The sequence below is a fragment of the Lineus longissimus genome, chromosome 6 (assembly GCF_910592395.1).
Source record: "Lineus longissimus chromosome 6, tnLinLong1.2, whole genome shotgun sequence".
Lineage (NCBI taxonomy): Eukaryota > Metazoa > Nemertea > Pilidiophora > Heteronemertea > Lineidae > Lineus > Lineus longissimus.
Window position 1 is genome coordinate 16,504,536 of NC_088313.1, and position 21,715 is coordinate 16,526,250.

Sequence of the window (21,715 nt, forward strand, 5' to 3'; positions counted from 1 at the left end):
ATTAATGCGAGCAATCAAAGATGCTCTTCATCCTCGATTCAAAATAACTATTATGTGTCCTGGTCTCTTCTGAATCATTCTCCCTTGTGATTAATGCTCCATTGCAAATCATGTTCTTGCAAATCCAGATTCCTTACAAATCATCCTACCAGGGTACTTGGTACCTACTAATCATGCTCCCTTTCGAATCATATTCTCCTGCAAATCGGCCTTTCTTACCAGTTGGCTCTGAATCATGATCTCATGCGAATCATGCTCGTTGACAATTCATGCTCACTTATGAACCCAAAGTCTTCTGAAACCTACATGTTCACATCCAAGATCAACTTACCCCAGTCAGGACACTCCTCTGTCACACCGTCCTTGTGCCTAAGAAAAATTAGATGATGCCGCGCATATCGCTGCTTAAGTGGACCGAGGCAGCATTATGCAGCCATATAGATTGCTCGCATTGACTTTCATAAGCATTGTATTATCCATCTTCTCTTAGGCACAAGAACGCTATAACAGAGGACCTTCCGGATTATGCCTGAGATGATCTTAAATGTCATTTCCACTGTCTAATCAAAAACTTAACCCTGGGATCCCTGCAACCTATGCAACAGAAAGAAACAAAGAAATATTCCAATTTCTAATTGAATTACATTACATGTATTCCAACTTGAAAATTACATAATTTTCATCACTCAGATATACAATAAACATTAAAAGTACCGTACAAGTACTGGTAATTTCCATTACCTTCCTACCAAATTCCTTCTAAAAACTTATTTTCCCATTCACCAATAAATTTCTTACATATCAAAAACAACCACCCTATGTTTTTTTTAAAAACATTTCTTGTTATGTACGTTTTTGCTCAAAACACCAGTTGCACTGACCTTGAAGTCGTCCATTAGCCAGCACACGTGTCGACCGAAGGATGATGAAAATACCTTACCTAGACCATGACAATGCATGACGTTTTGATCAAACTGAGGATCCCATCACAGTGATAGGTTTAGGCCGTCCCATCAGGACTTTCTTTGATGTTTCACTGGTTAAAATTTAAATGCAGCCGATAAGCTCAAACAGATCAATTCGTAAATGTTAACACTTGATGAGTCAAGGTGATCAGGAAATATTTACACACAACTTTCTCAATACTCATTGGCAAGCCAGTTGTTACTGCCGACCCGTCCACCCCGTTCACATCTAACAAAATAAGAAGTACCTGACGGTCTTCAGGATTTTCAAATCAACGCTCGCTTACATACCTTTCAATCTCCCTACCAGTTCCCACAATATCTTTAATTGACACTTTCCTGCCAAAAAATCTACTTATAGGACCCTTATAGCCAATGTGTTTCCAGACGTGGTTAGTGTAACTTTTGTTGGTCAACAATGGGTTGTAATTCTTCAACTGAACCCAAATGCAAGTCTTAAACTCCACAAAGGTTACAAAGTTTGTTTTCGTCATGCAGTCTTTTGTAAATTTTTTCATAAGTCGGAGCCAATATGGATCTACTGTCGGCATCATTTCCGTAGGGTCTGCTACAAAGACCTTGCATCTACTCTCCAAACAGGGAATTCGTGATTGGTAATCTTCTAAAACCTTCTGGAGCATGTTTGGTCCAGTAACATAAATGGCATTATTAATTGACGTGTGTCGCTGAAAGTGCTGTAGATGGTCAATGACGTACCGCAAAAATGGATGAGACGGCTCGGAAGCCATGATAGCGTTCGTTACAATGCTGAAGTTCTTGTGAAGCAAGAAGCTCTGGACGTGGGGCTCAGGCACCAATACCAAGCGCTTCTCTGCTAGGAATGTCTTGATCGGACGGAGGCACTGCATGTCCATGTCCATGTACAACCCACCGTAAAAGTCTAAGACGAAATACCGCATGGCATCGGCCTTTAAGAGTTTGTTGTCATACTTGTCAAACAGTCCAAGATACGTTGGGTATTTATCTCTTATAAAATTCCTGGCGTCTTTGTCGCTCCAGAACATGTAGCGCCAATCTGGATTCGCACGAAGACAACTTCTGATGCAGTCCGCATACACCCGTGGGACTGCTGCCTCAGAACTGTACGTCTGGTGAATTATCTTCGGTATAAACAACGGAACCTTTCCCGATCCATTCATCGCCGGCTCAAACGTCGGAAGTGGCTCTAGAAGAGCATCATCAGTCATGTGAATGATAAAGATACACAAGAGAATGAGGAACCCGACACTCGCACAAAATCGAACGGCGCTTTTCATCTTCGTTCCGGTACACCTGTTGTTTTCATCTGTTAGAGACCTAAAAGATAAAGTATTCATGTAAATAAATATATATATCTTTCTTCAGCTGATGCAGACTTTCTTAATCTCTCAAAGTAAATTTTCGTACGAGTTTATTCACGATGTGTCGTTACTTTCATTATGATAGTACCGCACCCATTTACACCGCTTAACGTTGCCGGTGCAACTATCATTTTGGTTCGGAAAAATCGGTGTTATCGTATTATTGATAATGACCTGTCTTTTCTTTCGGTTTTCCATTTTCATTACTGACATTATTTCATTTTTATCTCACAAATTAAAAACCCAATTACATGTATAGGGCCCACTCTTGCCCAATGTAACAGTCGAAAATGTCCCTTGGATTTGGAAAAAGTGTCCGGGCAAAACATTATATGGTCCTACCTATAGACCAACTGTCGATATTGGTGGAGACAGGGTTGGAAAACTCAACAATTCGGGAGTCGATTTCTAATCTTCTTTTAACACCATAACATGGGGTTTTCTGAAATAGTACAAACATGTGTCACAATCAGAAACAGTACATCACAACCATACTTGTAGTATACAAATGTCCTCAGATTTGTCTTTCCTACAACATGGTCTTACACGGAGAACTAAAACCTACATATTACTGTCACACAGATCATTGAAAGCAGTCCTAAATATTCTCACAACTTAGTACATGACATAATGATATTGGTACTGTAAAATCGCTGGGAGACGTTGCTCCTATACACAGAGTGCATGCTCAATGCATAGATGTACGCATCGCACGAGGCGCGCACTCATCGAAACTTCTGGCGAAGCATTCAAGACAACGGACAATCAAACCTTGATTTTGATGTACACCTTTAACTATTCTGAATGACAGTGGGCTAGGGGTTTCTATACATATTTTGCTTTTACCTGAATCTTGAAACCTCCCGATTCAAACCATAAAGAGTTACAAAAAACCCACAAAAAAGAGGGACGAAGTCCGCGAAGACCTTCCCTGACAAATCGAAATGGCTGAAGCGCATGTTACGTCATCGCAACTCACGACGCGGGGTTGTCTCAGCGCGCGCGCAAGTTAAAGTTAACGAAAGAACATGTCAAAGGTGACGATAGGCAAATAACTGGGAAAATAGGCGCAATATTCAAAACATCCTCCGGGCGCCAAAGGACGCGCTTATGATTATAACGCGGACGCATTAATTTTTTATGATATAGCAATAGAAATGTCTATAATAGACTAAACTTGGAATGACGGAATATGATGATGGAATATGGGGCGAGACCAATAGGCACAAAAACACAATATCTATTGGTCCCCATGAACCACCTCCTCACTTCCAACGAAATCACATTCCTCACCATCACACTCTAGGATAGGAACACATCTCTGAATTGAACGATTCCTGAAACCGGTCTTGACTTTGACGCGAACATTGCGGATGACACCGTCGTCTCCAGGGAATACTTCTTCGATTCGACCTAGCTCCCATTGACCGCGCACTGCACTTGGATCAACCAAAAGGACAATGTCACCAACCTGAACCTCTCTGTCCTTCCGAAGCCACTTAGACCTTCTTTGCAATGTGGGCAAATATTCCCGAACAAACCGTGTCCAAAACTGATTTACCAAACTCTGGGTAAATTCAAATCTCTTGTGGAGATTTTTGGTTGGGTTGAATGGACCTTGTGGCGTTTCAGCCGATGCTCTTCCAAGAAGAAAGTGGTTGCGCGTTAAGGGCTGTAAATCATTGGGATCATTTGAACTATAACCCAATGGCCTGGAGTTGACCAGATTCTGGACCTCCGCGAATACTGTGGACATTTCATTCCACGTGAGGGTTTGTTGTCCAACAACTAACTTGAGACCTTTCTTGACCAATTTTACAAGTGATTCATAAAATCCTCCCTGGTTTGGACTTAGAGGGGTTATAAAACGCCACTTGACTTGGTTGAGGACGGCAAACCTTTGAATTTGCTCTCGCCCTTCCTGTACAAGTTTTCTTAGCTCCTTCTCCGTGCTGATAAAGGAGCTACCATTGTCTGAGATGATAGTTGACGGCCATCCATGATGCGAGACAAATCTCCTGAAGGCATGGAGAAATGCCTGAGTGGACAAATTTTCCACAATCTCAAGATGTACTGCCCTTACAGTACCACAGGTGAAGATGGCTCCCCAAGCCTTCGTGCTCTTATTTCTACCACATTTGAGGAAGAATGGACCAAACAGATCAAGGCCTGTAGTACTGTAGACTGGAGCAAACAATGCAAGACGCTCACTGGGTAGGTCAGCCATCCAAGGGACCAGTGGAGACTTGCGCAATTTCCTACACACCACACAATCTCTAACAATCTGACGTGCCAAATTCCGACCTCTCAGAAACCAGTACTTTCTCCGGCCATGGCAGAGAGTACTTTCAGACCCGCAATGTCCATTTTTCCAGTGGACATTCCTCATCAACAATCTGGAAATGTGGCAAGATGCTGGGAGGAGAAAAGGATGATTTTCATCATAGGACAGCGGAGACTTGCGAAGACGACCTCCTACCCTGAGCAAACCCTGATTGTCCTCAAAGGGAGCCAGATCCTTGCAACGAGTTTCCCAATCAATGAGCCCTCTCTGCGCAGTAGAAACCCAGTACCTTTCAGCTCTTTCTCGTTCTCCTGGTTCAAGCTCTCCGGTCTTTATATCCTCCTTTCTTGCCCTGGCCCTCAGATTACCAAAGAAGCGGAGGCACAATGCTGTCACATTGATAAGTCTAGGCCAACTTGAATAGTCTTCACACTTGATTGGTGGAACAATCTTCACAGCTGATGCAGACATATTGGGGGGTTGTCTTTCCGGTCTCTTCTCACAATCCCTTTCAGCAATCTTCGACGGCTGAGCTGGCCAATGTGTCTCTCCTTTCCTCAGAAACTCTGGCCCCTCAATCCAGCGACCGGCCATCTCTTCTGGTGTCAATCCCCTGGTGAGATCATCCGCAGGATTCTGGGCTGTTGGGACAAACTTCCAAACTGAGGGATCCCAGGTTGCCTGAATTTCAGCAACTCTTACCCCAACAAATTGCTTCAAGGAGAGAGAGTCAGACTTGACCCAGTGGAGGACAATCTCAGAATCAGACCACAAGTGGACCTCAGGCTTGGTACGCAGCTCAGAATGAATAGTCTTAGCCAGACGTGAGGCAATGAGAGCTGCCATCAGCTCAAGGCGCGGAATTGTGGTTTGGTGGAGTGGGGCCACCCTAGCCTTAGACGAGAACAGGCGGACGCTAATACCATCAGCTGTTGGCCACAGCATGTAGGCAACAGCCCCATATGCATGAATGCTGGCATCCCCGAAAACATGAAGTTGGGGAATTCCAAATGCGTCGTCTGGTTTAACTGACCTAGGGACAGACACTGTCTCAAGTTGTTTGAAACTGGAGAAAATCTCATTCCATCGCTGAACCTGGTCGGGGGGCAGACCAGTGTCCCAACCAAAGTCCTTGAGTCTCCAAATGTCCTGCATGGCAATTTTGGCAGTGATTGTGACTGGGGTAGCAAGACCAAGTGGATCAAAGAGAGTTGACAGATGAGACAATACAGACCTCTTAGTCAAAGACGAGTCAGGTGGATCCTTCACCTTGAAATGAATAAAATCAGTGCTATGATCCCAAGAGACCCCAAGGGTCTTGACACTATCGTTACCGCTACCTCCAAGACTAATAGACTCACCACTATGCACACTAGCTGACTGACCTTCAGGTTTACCGATACCACGAGAAATGTACCACTCCTTGATTCTGAAGCTCCCTGTCGCTAGGATTTCATCAAGATCACTCATCTTGCCTCGGGCAACGTCTGTCTTTCCACAGGAATGTATCAGGTCGTCCACTTATCGATCTTCTTCTAGGACCTGGGCAGCCTCCGGATGAGACGTCTTGTGGCGCTCAGCTATCTTCAACATCACTAGGCTCGCCATGTCAGGGGATGATCGATCACCAAATGCAACTCTGGTCAGCTTGAAGATTTCAGGGTCTCTTGTGTCATCCCGGTTTCGCCACAGAAAACGATGCACCTCGGTATCCTCAGGCTTCAACAAAATCTGAAGGAACATTTTAGAGATGTCACCCACAATAGCAACTAAGTCCTCCCTGAACCTAAGCAATACTCCAAACAAGTTTCCAATCAAATTTGGGCCCTTATATAGAAAAGAATTTAAGGAGACACCCTGGAACTGACAAGCTGGGTCAAAGACTACTCTTAGGGGTGTGCTGAGTTTATCAGGACGGTATATGCCATGATGCGGCAGATAAAACCTAGGCCTCTTCTCAAGATCACAGGGGTCAACCCTTACGGCCCATCCCTTGTCGACATACTCCTCGACGGCGGCATCATAAAGCAAAGCCTTCTCTGGAGTACGAGACAGACTCCTTTCCAAAGAGATTAGCCTCTTCTTGGTCAGGCAATAATTGTCAGGCAAGAGACAGGGATCTCTCTTCCAGGGTAAACCGATCATGTATCGGTCCCCCTCCAGACTCACAGATCTCTCCAACAGCGCTAGAGACTTCCTGTCCTCTGAGGACATGGGATCAACAGGGCATTGACAAGTTGGGGCTCTGACCCCAAGCACCTCCAGATCATACAAGTCAGACATATCGACCTTCCTAACCAGATTCACAGACAGCCGCTTAGGGGCCTTCCCCTCAGAACCGATTACATACCAACCCAGTGGGATGCGCTTGGCTATGGGCTCAAAATCCAATCCACGCCTGACCTCTTCCTCCGAGTGGAGATGACTGTACTGAACCCCCAATATTAGGTCGACTGGACCACCAGGGTGGGAGATGTTCAAATCCCTGAGATGAGAAAATGAATGCAAATATTCCATGTTCAAAGGTGAGACCTCAGATACTGTGCAATCCATCTCATGAGCCTCAACTAAGTGCTCCTCCCCTCCATCCAAATGGGAAATCTAGAACTTTAGTCTACGACTATCCTGCTGGCCCTGCTGTGACCCACCAACAACTTGAACTTCAATGGGCTCGTTCTTGCCCTGGAGGCCCAAACCTCTTGCAAAATCCCTCCGGATAATGTTGGTCGTTGACCCTGAATCAACCAAGACATTCCCCTGCCTGATCCTACCATTCTCAGCCCTAAACAACACCCTAACTACAGGCAGAATACCATTTTTGTCAATAGCCGCTGTGGCAGAACCTGAAAAAGGAGCAGACTGGACAATCGGAGGTGGAGAGTCAACATGTAGCATCACATGATGCCACCTAGTGCATCCAGCTTTCCCACATTTCCTCTTCGACCTGCAGTCTTTAGATCGATGACCCCTGACAAGACATGAAAAACACAGATTATGTGTCTTGACAAGATTGTGACGTTCTGAGACTGAATTACTGACAAATGTGGGGCACTCAGGCACCTTGTGTGGCTCAGAGCAGATGTAACACTTATACTTGACAGCCTGCGCAGCAAAGGAGCGACTACCGGTACCTTGCTTTTCATACTTACTACCAGCAACACCCTTGTCAGTGGAGCGGAGATCCCCAAAGTCTGGGTCGCACTTTGCCCGGACTTTCTTGCGTAGGAAATCGGACAGATCGGTTATTGATGGCGCGCGTATAGGGTCACGCTCGCGAATATGGGCGGCTGTGTCCTGCCACTTGTCAATGAGGTAATCAGGGAGACGCTGGACGATGCGGCGTAGAGTTGCAACGGCGTTCACATCAGCGAAGTACTGGAGGCGCTGCAGACCTGCGATGACATTAATAACATCAATGGAGAAATCACGAAGTGCATCTCTAGAATTATCAATCTTTTTACCCCTTGCAATTCTATCAATAAAGGCACGAGCAACTACACTGCGGGCCCCAAATTGGTCCTTAAGTTGTTTCAACGCGGTTGCATACATCACACCTGCACATCCTAAACCAGCTATCAAACGTTCAGCATCACCAGAGAGATGCATTCTCAATTGCGCAAGACGGGCATCATCTTTGAGATGTGGTTTCTCATGAATGTGTAGTTTAAAGCTATCGATAAAGTCTACATAATCGATCGCTTTACCGCTGAACGATTTTATCTTTAATGTAGGAATGTCTCTACCCGCCTCTATGCGATAGAGGGCAGACGCTATAGTCAATTCACCACTGACCCCACCGGGCAATACCGTCTCTTGAAACTCCACCAGTTCATCGATCCACCGGTCGAAGGTGGGCTCTGGATCCAACGCGACTCCGGCAGAGAGTCGAACACCAGACCGAATCGAAGACGGGCTGGCAAGCGGTACACCAATGGACGGTGTACTTGACAGCGACAATGGACCAGCAGCAGTCATCACTGGGGACAAGCCGGGTGGCGGACCAAAACCAGGTGGCAACGTAGCAGGAACAGTCGGCAGCGAGGCGGAAAACAGCCCAGGAGGGGCCGTCGTGGCAGCAGCAGCAGTAGTACCGCTTGGCAGCGACACAGGAACCAGTCCAGCAGGGGGCGACGTGATGACAGCAGTGACTGGCGGCAATGACACAGGAACCAGTCCAGCAGGGGGCGACGTGATGACAGCAGCACCGGATGCAGGCCCACTAGTAGAAGCTGTCGGGGAAGGTGGCCGAGCTTTGGCCAGCTTCGATTGATGGGCAGCGGCTTCATCAATAAAGTTGTAATACACCTCAATCAGTTCCGCCTCCCAATGAACAAATGCATCAGCATCCGTCGAATCTTCCTCCACCAGCGAAATCATATCAGTATTGATGTCACATGCCTGTCTAAAGTCCGCTGCAAGGGCATCCAGTTCTCGCTCAAGTCTCAGCAGCGAAATCGTGTCCTTATCGATGTTCTCTTTAAGGCGGTTGATAGCCCTCGTGCAACGGGCACGCAGTCCTTTGCGTTTGCTCTTTAAGTCTTCCATCGGCGCCATGTCGATCTTCACCAGTGCAGAAGCAGGATTCAGAAAAGAATGGTGGAGACAGGGTTGGAAAACTCAACAATTCGGGAGTCGATTTCTAATCTTCTTTTAACACCATAACATGGGTTTTTCTGAAATAGTACAAACATGTGTCACAATCAGAAACAGTACATCACAACCATACTTGTAGTATACAAATGTCCTCAAATTTGTCTTTCCTACAACATGGTCTTACACGGAGAACTAAAACCTACATATTACTGTCACACAGATCATTGAAAGCAGTCCTAAATATTCTCACAACTTAGTACATGACATAATGATATTGGTACTGTAAAATCGCTGGGAGACGTTGCTCCTATACACAGAGTGCATGCTCAATGCATAGATGTACGCATCGCACGAGGCGCGCACTCATCGAAACTTCTGGCGAAGCATTCAAGACAACGGACAATCAAACCTTGATTTTGATGTACACCTTTAACTATTCTGAATGACAGTGGGCTAGGGGTTTCTATACATATTTTGCTTTTACCTGAATCTTGAAACCTCCCGATTCAAACCATAAAGAGTTACAAAAAACCCACAAAAAAGAGGGACGAAGTCCGCGAAGACCTTCCCTGACAAATCGAAATGGCTGAAGCGCATGTTACGTCATCGCAACTCACGACGCGGGGTTGTCTCAGCGCGCGCGCAAGTTAAAGTTAGCGAAAGAACATGTCAAAGGTGACGATAGGCAAATAACTGGGAAAATAGGCGCAATATTCAAAACAATATATAGACCCCAAAGATGTGCATACAAATCCTTTGAAATCCTGGGCCATTCTATACTACATGAAGGGCCTACTAGGTTATTTTAAATGTTTACACTTGTCCTCTCCCGGGGTTAGGTATACTGCGGGATGGTGCATCCCATCCGCTACACCTCTCCGCCTGGCAGCCTGGGGCCAGGGTTCAACTGTAGGCCTGCCCGTAACCTACCAACCCCACACGGATTCGTGGGTCAATTCAGCCAGAAGTAACCATCATTTCATGTTGACTGTCTATAATTGAGTGAAAACCACAGCATTAGCAAAGAAAGATAGGCAGAAGCAAATGCTAACTTACCCAAAAGAAGAACGAGTACTGCAATTATCTCAATTTCCAGTGAATGTAAGTTTTAAGTTACATATTCCAAGCAAATTCTTTGGAAGGGGTGTTTGATTTTTGCATTTGAACAACCAAGATAGCACAAAATTTGCCAAAATATCATAAATGATGTATTGTAAACGTTTCACCTGGATTGTGAATTATCATGCGATCACGTCTATAGAAAAGAACGCCCCGTTCCAAGTCAGTGACCATGTTTGGATTTGGATGCATTCAAGACCCAATTTGTTCAGACGTATTTTGAGAATGTGTTGTTCCTTTTACGGAAGCCTGATCGAATTTACATACGGGTCAGACATTCAGAGACCTCAGTATATTGGTATAGGTCTAACGGTGGACAATTGGTACAATCTAATGGAAGCAATGGCCAACATATCATCTTATTTGAACGTTTAATAATTCAAGCAGTTGATAAAAACCTCATGTGTGTGTGTGTTGTGGTGTCATTCAATGTCAGGCAGTCATCATGAATGGTCTAGCTGTACCCGTCAAAGCATCGCTTAATTTTGTGCTGCATGAGCAGTTTACCTCACGTGGCAAAGAACCCGTGTCAAGTGTGTATATTGTAGGCCAGAAAGTCTATGATGATTTGATGGATCAGAATGAAAATGTAAAAATGGTGTCTCTTGGCAATGTAATGATTAACTACAGTAGGCTTTTCTGTCTAAATCGTACCATACCTGTAAAACAGAAATGTGGTCCGTTTGAGATGCTTGAGATTTTTAAAATGCAAAAAACAACGGTCCGGACAGCTGTTGAATGCATAGAATATCTTGCAAAATATCCTGACATTTACGCTCTATCTCGAGATGAAGGCTGGGAACTGCAGTTCAGGAAATATCAATGGGAGTTACTGCGCGTATAGCCGTCCTGATTCTGTTGGTACATGTATTTCAGAAATCTTATTTACGAATTTTGGTAATAGGTTGTGTTTTTCTTACTCATCGTTTCTTTCTCCATCAGGTCATATGAGACAAGACCACTAATGAATCTTCATAGGTTGGAGGGTCGAGGCCTATCAATAAGACGAGTGCATGTTTTTAACTCTCAAGTACATATTTGGAGAGGTATTGAAAATAATTTGTTGTGGCCAGTCTACAGATATAAAGAAATTATTTGATGAAAAAATTATAATTTCGAATTTTGCTAATTGGGTAATATGGGGCGTGTTTTGAGTTTTTTCTGCCAGTTGGCTGAAAAGAGTGGAAATATCAAAGTCTGTATAATTTGTCGATTATCAAAAAATTTCCGTGGTCAATCACCAGTTTATTTTTCACCATTCACTTGCCCGACTGTCCGGAATAACATAATCTAAATTTCAGATTCACAACACCACGCATTCTTTGATGCGTCGCGGTCAAACATTGACAATTTAACTGCTAAAAGGCTTAAAAAATCAATTGTGGTCTTGTCTCATATCGTACGAACTATCCGCGATTGTTTTGGAAACTGTTGCGATTGCTTTTCGGCTTGCTGCAGACAAATATGCGACTCGTGTGAGGAATCCACGAGCCGAAGCCAGGAAGACAACATTGGCGGTGCCGTCACGGCTGAACCGATACCAACAACAGATACATCTCCACATCAAAGGAGTTTTACCAGACTACATGTAGAAAGTGAGGGTAACCTGTTTATTTACTGGCTTCGTGATAATTTCCTATTACGGCGACTGCAGACCTTCCTTGGCGCTACATTGTACAGCCCACATGTATCACAAAAAAATCTAAAATCTGGCTAGGATTAATTTTTAAGATCTTAGGAGTGCTATCACATATCTTATTAAGAGTACTATCAACTGAGACGACTTTCAAACGCGCGATGACTTCCTTCTTTCCTTTACTGATGATTTCCTTTCTTCTGTATACATCTTTATTTGCAGGTGATATGTTATCCTGATGCAACGTTATGTTTATTTTCGGAAATTTACTTCAGCGGAGCAGCAATGAGGGATTTTTAATCGGACACTGTCAATTCTCCTTACCACTCACAGAGGCCAAGTCATAGCTGTTTAGTTATGCAGGGGCTTAATCAATTACCTCCACTCCCTGTGGGGTGGCTAACATTACCTGTTGAACAGCTGGCTGTAGGGGGATGATTGGAACAGCCTGTACCTGTTGACCTTGAACTAAGGTTAATGTTATTTTCAATCCACGATTGCAGGTCACCTGATGTTCGAGATTTCGCGGGGAAAGAAATTGTAAACAAACGTATGTGTGCAGTTCAAATGTAAACAAAAATGTATTTTTGGTACTTTAACTTTCGGTTGCTGGACTTGGGTTTTCCCGCAGTAAGGAGCTGGGGTCAAATTGGTGGTCTATTGTTTATGTGTGCTGTGTTAGCCAGAGGGGATTTTCAAATGAATGTTACCATGGTCTGTTTATGTGCTCACCACAGCTTTCAATACTTGATCTGAAGAGGCGCGCTGAACCTGAAATGGCCTTATCAAGGAGCTGCTCACGGTGCTGAACGTCTAGCTTTCCTGTCGAGTAAGTGCCTTGCCCGAGACCTGGCTACATGTAGGAGGAGCACGCATTTTAAAGTTATAAGCCCCCCCTTTAGGAGGGGCTCTTAAGATACAGGTGTGTGCGGGAGTATAATATGTAAAGTCAAGGACTTAGTGAGCCCCCCTTTAGGTCGGGGGAGCTCCCCCGAACCCCCCTACGAGCATATGTTAAGTGCAAGCTCTAACAACTACAGCTGTTACAATGGGGGGACACCCCCCAAACCCCCCTCCGTCGACATACACTCCAAAAATTAAATAGTAAATCATTTACCATTTGAAGTTGTTAACGATACGTTTACCAATAAGTAGTTAACATAACTATTTTCATAGTTAGAGTAACTACTTGAAATCCAAACAGCATGAATACTTATTTACCATTTCAAGTAGTAAAATCAGCCAACCAATCAGAATCACTGATTTTGTGAATTAACCACTTGAAGTAGTAAGCTTCGACCAATCAGAATGCGCCCCCAGACAGCAGACGTCCAGCGTCGATCGCCGCCATTTTTAACCCGCTTCAAAAGCCAAACTTCGTTTTCGCTGATCTTTGAAATGGACGTCGAGGAAACGTTGGCCTCATGGGGGATGGGAGAACTGTTTAAAGTGTTCAAGGGTAAGATATAGCTTTTGTAGATATTCTTTTTTTCATGTTTCCGACAGCACAAGAGACATTTTTTTTGACAATTTTGTAAAGGCCTAAGGCAAAAAAGAAAACGCGCACCATTCGAAACCTGTTTTTAGTTCTCTTTTTTCTTCAGTTCTCACGACGCATGCACAAAACATTTTTATCACCAGTTCGATAGGCCTGTAGGCTACTCTATTAATGAAGAATGCACTTAACTGGAAAAAGAAGAAGTTTGTAGGCGATGTGATAAGTAAAAGACAACTTAAAAAGGCCCGCGAAAGTGTGCGCCCGTCAGCGCTCTTGTGATAATGCGAGTGCGCGCCATGAAGCAAAGTGTCGCACTCTCGATTTAAGAACAAGTTTCAAACAGTTTTATTCGATTTTAGTGCTAAATTTTATATGAACATTATTGAAAATTTGTTCCGAAGTATTAGTAGAGCATTCGCGCATTACATGCATTTAATGAGATACTCGTTAGTTTGAATATTCCCGCCGAAAAAGTTGACGTAAGTGTGAAGTATTTCCGAGAGGGTGCACTCGCATCGAGCTCAAAATCGATGGCGGAAGTCGCCGGGACTGTTGACGTTTTATACTGATCTAAAATGCGATCGATTTCGACCTCATTCTGCCAAATGTTCCTTTTCCAAATACTTGCGAGCAGAAATTGTTGTCTCATTATAGCAGAGTGTCAAATTCACGCATATTGCGTGAAATGTCTTGCTGAAAAATGCTTCGGACACAGACGCTTCATTCAGAACAGATGATGATTCATTCATTCATGATTTGCATGCACTGACCCACCACCTACAGTGTATAGGCTATTGTACATGTACAAAAGCCTATACCACCTACAGTGTATAGGCTATTGTACATGTACAAAAGCCTATACCACCTACAGTATATAGGCTATTCTACATGTACATATGTACATGTAGGGCCTAGCATGCTAGGCCCTACATGCAATGTACATTATAGCCCTGTTAGTGGTGAAGCCTGGCCACCATAGGCCTAAAGGCTTTGAAATGTCCACACTGAATTCAGTCGAAATCCACTGCCGAGACCAGAAGGCCTACTGGTGGTCTGACTGGTCACTCGTCGTGAGACTGTTCATTCAATCTGGACGTTTTGATCTGGCAGTCTGGATGGGCCAGTGTCTGAATTGTCTGCAGTCTTATTGATAGTTGTAAGTTTTGCAGTGCAGTTTGCCTGAGACATATGATCATCCAGGACCACCAGGTCCAGTCAGTGTTCAGTAGTGTAGCTTATTTAATTTTATGTATTTGGAAAGAGAAGTTCGTTCTGTGGATGCTTTCTTGGATCCTTCCTGTCCTCTACTAAATGTCTTTATGATTATCTACCAACTCTGTATTTTTAACTGGTTATTATCGAATGAAATGGCCGGGTCGAAATTGAGTACTCTTGTAGATTACAGTGAATAACAGTACCTGGTTTTTACCAGTGCGTTGGGGGGAAGCTCCCCCCAAACCCCCCCCCCCCCCCGGTGGACAGTCAACTAGCCCTTCTGTGTCATACTGCTGGGGGGGGGGGGGCGATGGATGTCATGATATTATCCAGTGCAATGGGGAGCCCCCCAACCCCCCCCCCCCCCGGTGAACAGTCAACTAGCCCTTCCAATTCCATGTCATTTACCGCTGGGGGGGGGGGGGCGATGGATGTCATCTGTACTGCGCGAGTTTTGATTGAATTCCGCAAATAAACAGCACTTTTGTACAGGATTTAAGCTGTTAAGGCGGACATGCAAATGAAATTCTTTGATCTGTCCTGAAACTGTATGTGTCGGGGAGGATAAATCCCCCCGAACCCCCCTAAAATTGTTGGGATTATTAGGCCACGGCCGAGGTGGAAATGGTTCCGCTGGTGTATATATTGACAAAAAAGTCAATAACAATAATTTTTTCTCGCTAATTTGCACGCGCAGTGGGCAGTCAAGTGCATGTTAGATGGCACGAAAAGCGTATTTGCATTATTTGGATCATATTGTATTGTTGATTTAGTGTGATTTCGAGAAAACACTGAAGAAACACGTCTTGGCAACAGTTACCAGGCGAGCGCGCGCGTGTGTGGAATAAACTATATGTCACGTGACCTCGGCAAAATTGAAATAAAACGTCGGCATTTTTGTAAGTAATGCGTGATTCAGGCGGCAGTTTTCCTAATTAGAATACAAATAAATGTTTCCTGATTTTTTTAGGCATGTGTCGGGCGGAAAGGCCCCCCGAACACCCCTAAAATTGAAATTAATTCTTGAAAATTGAAAATCAGCCAATGGGCGCGCGACCCACCGACCCACTGGAGTGACGCACAGACACATAAAAACTACCCCGCAGATTTATCAGCGCCATTTTTGACCACAAATTTTTGTTTCAAGCTATACAGTTAGAATTTCTAATGGAAATGCACTAATTCCTTCACGCATGTATCTTCAGAGCCCCTCCTAAGAGGGGGGCTTAAAAATGGAAGCGTTCCAGACGCCCTGGGGGCGTCATTGGCGTCATGACGCCATATGACGCCCTCAGGGCGTCGGGGCGTCGTTACAAGTAAAAGCAACAGTACTGTCAGTAGAACAGTGTCCGAATGAAATGAACTCAACTGCACAGAACACAGCTCAAGAGAAACGACGAAGCAACTCAATGTGGCAGCGTGGTAGAAAAAAGAAAGGCCTGGAAAGCAGCAGGTTTGGCCATTTGAATCAATTTAGGTTCAAGCCAGATGTGTTACCATGGAACAAGGATCTCAAGGTAGCTGAATCTCCTCCAACTCTTCCACCGATCACTTGAGTAGATGAAGAAACTTTGCCCGTCTCCAGGAAGTTTGACTTCAACACCAGTCAGAAGTTACGGCCTACAAGTGCAAGCAAGAGAATATCAGAGTACAGTGAAAACGTATTCATTTCAATGGAGAAGGAAAAGACAGTATTAAAGATGGTACACGAGCACGCCAAGAGCTGCAGTGGTAAGGCTCCACCTGAGTTAACCATTGAACGTAGAAGGGGCCTACTCGTTTTCTTTGCCCTAAACTGCAGAGTTTGCCACGGAAAGCTGCCCGAGTCATTTGCGATGACGGATGAGATTGAAAGCAGTTCCGGACAACCTGGTTCTCAACTTAATGAGCAACTCACCTTGGCCTGTATGAAGAGCAGTGCTGGCATACAGGATCTCCGCCTAGCAGTTTCGGCTCTGAATGTAACACCCCCTAGTTCGTCTACTCTGTACAGGAAGCTGAACAAAAATTCGGAAAAGGTTATTAAAATCAACGAGGAATCCATGAAGGAGAACCAAAGACTGTGCCGGCAAGATGCCCTTGACTTCGGCCAACTGCCAGTGGTCGAAGGACAAACCGATGCGGCCTTTAACAACCGTTGCCAATCTGCATGGCTACGAGGCCGCAACTCAATCTTTTTGCGGACTGATAGAAGAAAAGCATGGACTTGTATTAGCTGTAAGCACGGCGAACAAACTATGCAGGCGACAGAATTGCAAACACGATGACTGTTGTAAAACTTATGATTCCAGCAAGGCAATATCATCTTCGGAACGGTCACTAGCGGAGGAAAAGCTGAAAAAAGTTACAGATAATGGAGTAGTTTTACTCAGCTCCCTCACCAGCGATGCAAGCAGTCAGCTAGAAAAACTAGTGAAGGACGTGAATGACAGTCAAAACAATCCCCAAGCTCCCAGGCTGAAGCATTTCTATTGTTTGGTGCACAGAATGCGGACATTTCAGAAGGCATACAAAGCGCAACTGAAGTTGAAGTCCCTGAAAGATAGTCAGCAGAAAGGAAAGTTTCTGGCAGCCCTCAGACGCCGCATATTCTGGGAGATTAAATGGGGCACAACTAAAGGAAGGTCAACCGAAATCATTTACAGGGCTGTTGCGAACTCTGTCCAGTGTTTTAGAGGAAATCACGCACACTGCAGAAAGAATTCCCTCGTATGTAATGGGTGCCCACGAAACGCTCCACGGTATCTTCCACATGGAAAATACGTCGCACTAAGTACCGAAGAAGCTCTGAACGTCCTGGCAGTCATTAATAAGTACTTCACCCCAGTACAGTTGGAGACGCTTCACGGCAGCAAGACAACCAACCAGTGCGAAAATCTTCATTCAATGGTTTTTCGCTACGCACCGAAAGGGTCAACGTATGCCCGAAATTTCAAAGGACTAAGCCACTCAGCCACCCATACAAAGACTTTCGGACCTGGGCGTTCTACAAAGCTGATAGCGAAGCGCCTTAATCTAATTGCTGAAAAGAAGACACCGTTCACGATTCTGCTTGAGCTGAAAGACAAGAAAGCCAACTATGATGCTTCCCGCCAACTTAGCAAGCGTTACAAGACGATGCGGTATGTCAACAAGCGCAGAAAAGTAAACAGAGCAGAAGCAACAGGGTCTGCATATCAACATGGGGATGTAAACATTGACACTCTACACACATACGCGTTCAGGCCAAGTTAATTCCTTCACACAGAATGCTGAACAAGAACAATCTATACTATAATGCGCGTTGTGGCCGCTATTTAGGAGGTAATTTTTGTTTCAAAATTGGGCCTTGGAAATGCGTCGAATTCTTGCAACCTTTGGCTTCGATGGTCTGGATCATACGTAAGAGTGTCACTGAGGGTGTCATTCGTCGAATATCTTCGTGGTTTTAGAATAAATAACAACTTTTCAGAGAGCACGTCGACTGGAGAGCTCCGCTCATTCTCAAAAGCATACACAAACTCCACGCATATTCTCCCTGCCACATCAGTATTAGCTTCTAGCACGTATGTAGTGCTATACAACCTGGTCCATGGTGCAGGGTATTAGCAGGGAGATTAATGATTAGCCTGTTCTATTTTAGTTCTATTCGAGAAACACTGACCTGAGTGATGAGGCAAATTCTGCAGAGTGGCCTACCGGAACATGCAGTCAGGGCATCAATAAACAGTTATGCCAGGATGGACAAAATATGTACAGTGGCCAGCGCTTGCTCTTTGTTTTATTCGTTACTGACTGATGTTGTCAGTTTGAATTGCGTTCTGCATCTCTCCATGCGCCTGGCTTTGGTCCGACAGTGGCATTGGGTACGGGAGTGGGTAGGTGATATGCCTAATATGTGAGGGCCTTATTTGGAACAGGACCTGCTGTCACTGGTCTCAATGCATTGTGCAAAATAGCGTACTCCAATCAATCTATTGGGGGTTGCATGTAGATAGCAGCAATAAGTCCCTAAATGCAGTTAATTTCGTGTTTAACCTTTAATAAAACTTCAGTAACGTTAGAAATTTAATGTAGCTCAATCATCGTGCCCATTTAACTAATGTATATTACATTTCAACTTTGCCCACTCCATGGGTATATGCTAGTGAGAACAATGAACAATGAATCATGAAAACCGTCTTTTGAAACAAAAATATTATTATCAATTAAAAGATTAAACAGAAATTAATGTGTTCTGGTTTTCTCTTACCCACTTAGAAAAGACATGGCTTGGCGACACCATGCCCTATACAGTGCTGTGGACGAGCATTATAGCATATCTTTCCCTGATTATTTACACCTGCATCTTCGAGAGAGAGATGGGAAAGATTGACACAAGTTTTGTGATGACAGGTGTGACTGACATGGAGTGACTGGTCATAATGTGAAAAGTTGTCTTCAATGAAATAAAGGAAACGGTGAACCTTAACCCTATATCTTTTGTGAGCAAAAGTGAACCGAAAAACACCGTAACCCAGAGAGGAAGTCTCCCCACCCCAAAGAAGGCAATCACCTGTTTTAGTTATTTTAGTCATCATTTGTTTTTTTAGTTGTTGTTGGTCACCTTCGGATAGGGGGAGACAGTATGCACCAGGACTTTGAGACATGCTGTAAAAGTGTAAGCTTTTCACTTGCTACACTGCTTGCCACACTGTTGCTAGTATTACTGAAGAAAGATGACAAAACCTTCAGTTGTTACATGGTATACTAGTAAGTCCCAGTAGGCCCAGTAGGCCCAGTAGGCCCTTCGTCCATTTTCAAATGTATATGCGAACATTAGCAGGTTTGGAGAACGAGGGTAGGCCTACCCAGTTATTCAACATGCATGCCATACACTTTGAAGCTGGAAAACAAGAGGGAATTCAGAGGGAATTCGAGTAACAGCACACCTCAGCTGTGGAGGCCTTTTTGGTCCATGAACTGAGATGAAAGCATCTTTATCCACCCGAATGCATTCGATGAAGTCAAATGATGTTCAAAATGACATTTATTATCATATTTTATGATTTCACTTTTATTGGTATTTTGATTAAGGTCTCACTAGCCAGTGCAATGGCCGGGCCTACCTGGCTCCACAAATGGCGCGACGTCATTTCATGCATACCCCTGTTCAAGTGGCTGTCGACCTTGCAGTATATCACTCTCACGCATAAACCTATACATTTCTGAATAGCTTGTCGCTTCCAGAATGCATCTGGCCAGCTTTCATTGTTATCAAGTAATTCAGTCATGAGAACATGGGGGCAGCACAATACATGAGACACCCTGTACATCGATGAAAATTTTGAAAATTTCACCTTGCCGCCTTATAACTTGACGATTAACATGCATGGTGAAATAATATTTTTATAAACTTCTACTTATCACCTTGAGAAAGCCAAATAATAACAATTTTAAATTTTGATACCAAAATAGGGTGTCGTTGCGGCTTTTCTTTGAGCATTTTGACCGCGAAGTCTCACCTTGAGAACACGGCTGTTATAAAACGCGGATTCCGCGGAAATCCGCGGAAAAATCACAAAGCCGCCAGTAAATACGCGCATAATATTTAATGATAATTATATTATACAAATAACAACATAAATCATAAATCGGAGGCAAGAACTACCAGTTATCTGCATATTTCATCGGTCATATTTTAATCCTCTGGAGCGCCATTCATGCCATTCCGATCGACTCTTCCCTCTTTTTTCTTGGTGTTGATGAACTTTGCATGTTAGGCCTATCTTCGACACCACCGTGGTTCCTGATTCCCTAACGGAACATATTACGAGGCTGCTTTCAAGTGTGATTGATGCCCGGATTGATGTACGTTACGGTATGCCTCCTTCAAATATAGGCCTAGGTCGATGACGAACTGAATTCTGGTCTACGAAAATGTTTTAGGACAATCTCCTTGCAGCTCGAACCTAACCAACCATATATGCGACTGCACATTGGAGTCTATTTTTAGCAATCACAAAAACTTACTTCGCGGCCCGTCCTGGAGTATAAGTTTATTTCAAACTACTGTACAAGGTGCTTGTGATTTACGGCGCATACAGCGCACCATATAACGGGGATTCCCAAAGACCTTGTCACCAGGAGTACTTCATGCGCACAACAATGCACACTATTAATATGAAAAACTCTCACCTGCGGTTCAGGTAGCCACCATGTAGCCAAGTTAGATTTTTCCGCGGATTTCCGCGGAATCCGCGTTTTATAACAGCCGTTGAGAACATGCGCACTCTGACAGGAACCTGTTCATGTCAACACCGATTGAGCAATAAAAAGCATGCGAGGCCTGGTCACTGCGGACGTGCACGCAGTGAGTGCTCTGGGTAGCCAAAGTGTAACTGATATCCAAAGTGACCCAGTTGCTGGCAGATTATAGCCTCGGTTTAGTATACCTGGTTAGCATAAACTTGGCCGCCCACTGACATAGATTCATGCATAATATGTCCTAGTTTACCTATATTAGGAATGTAAACAATAATAGTGCCATGCATGGAAAGTGGAGTTTGTCCATCTGAAATGTGCATTGGATTATCAATGTTTCACCTTTGTAGGCCTATATTCATTCAGTTACCCTTACTTTGACTTATATTTTTCGACCAAAAAAGGAATATGGAATGAAATAATTGTTTGGATATTTGGATATTCTTGATTCAATGGATTAGGGATGTTGAGAGGGTGATTTTATTTATTGTACTGCAATAGCGAATTCATTACCAGCAATTCCCAACCTTTTAGCTGCGCATGCGCCAAACTCCCTTCCAGAGCCAAGCATACGTTTTCTATAGCAGATCGAGGTGAGAGACATCTCACGGCTTTCTGTGTAACTAAAGCCTAGTTGCCGATAGCGTATGTGATTCTATGACTATCAAGGCATTTGCAGGCCAAATTTTGAGTTGATTGGTGAAAATTTTTCCATGTCCACCTATGGGTTGAAAATACCACGTGAATTGCAATTTTTCCTAATGTAAATTCTAAGAAAACATGAAAATTGGCCGACTTCTGTGGCCTTTTTGAATCACATAG

The 21,715-nt window shown here is 44.1% G+C and overlaps 3 protein-coding genes across 9 annotated transcripts; all 3 read right to left on the reverse strand.

Annotated features, from left to right (window-relative positions):
• Positions 1-645: 645 nt before the first annotated feature.
• LOC135489082 (uncharacterized) lies at positions 646-20,908 on the reverse strand. 7 transcript variants are annotated; one of them, XM_064774234.1, is made up of 5 exons: positions 20,828-20,908; positions 16,569-16,668; positions 16,169-16,291; positions 2,669-2,768; positions 646-2,282 (listed from the first exon to the last, which is right to left on the reverse strand). In XM_064774234.1, the coding sequence occupies exon 5, from the start codon at positions 2,240-2,242 to the stop codon at positions 1,238-1,240; it is 1,005 nt and encodes a 334-aa protein (XP_064630304.1). In that variant the 5' UTR covers positions 2,243-2,282; positions 2,669-2,768; positions 16,169-16,291; positions 16,569-16,668; positions 20,828-20,908; the 3' UTR covers positions 646-1,237. The 7 variants fall into 7 exon arrangements, with proteins under 7 accessions (XP_064630304.1, XP_064630305.1, XP_064630307.1 ...); XM_064774235.1 differs by lacking the exon at positions 20,828-20,908 and adding an exon at positions 20,060-20,152; XM_064774237.1 differs by lacking the exon at positions 2,669-2,768.
• LOC135490011 (uncharacterized) lies at positions 3,567-6,080 on the reverse strand. Its single transcript, XM_064775657.1, has one exon. It carries the CDS (start codon positions 6,078-6,080, stop codon positions 3,567-3,569), a length of 2,514 nt encoding a protein of 837 aa, XP_064631727.1.
• Positions 6,132-7,127, reverse strand: LOC135490012 (uncharacterized). Its single transcript, XM_064775658.1, has one exon. The coding sequence runs from the start codon at positions 7,125-7,127 to the stop codon at positions 6,132-6,134; it is 996 nt and encodes a 331-aa protein (XP_064631728.1).
• Positions 20,909-21,715: the final 807 nt, after the last annotated feature.

What these genes read in the sequence shown, in the direction of transcription:
- LOC135489082 (XM_064774237.1), bottom strand. Translation starts at nt 2,242, where the DNA reads ATGAAAAGCGCCGTTCGATTTTGTGCGAGTGTCGGGTTCCTCATTCTC.
- LOC135490011 (XM_064775657.1), bottom strand. Translation starts at nt 6,080, where the DNA reads ATGAGTGATCTTGATGAAATCCTAGCGACAGGGAGCTTCAGAATCAAG.
- LOC135490012 (XM_064775658.1), bottom strand. Translation starts at nt 7,127, where the DNA reads ATGGAATATTTGCATTCATTTTCTCATCTCAGGGATTTGAACATCTCC.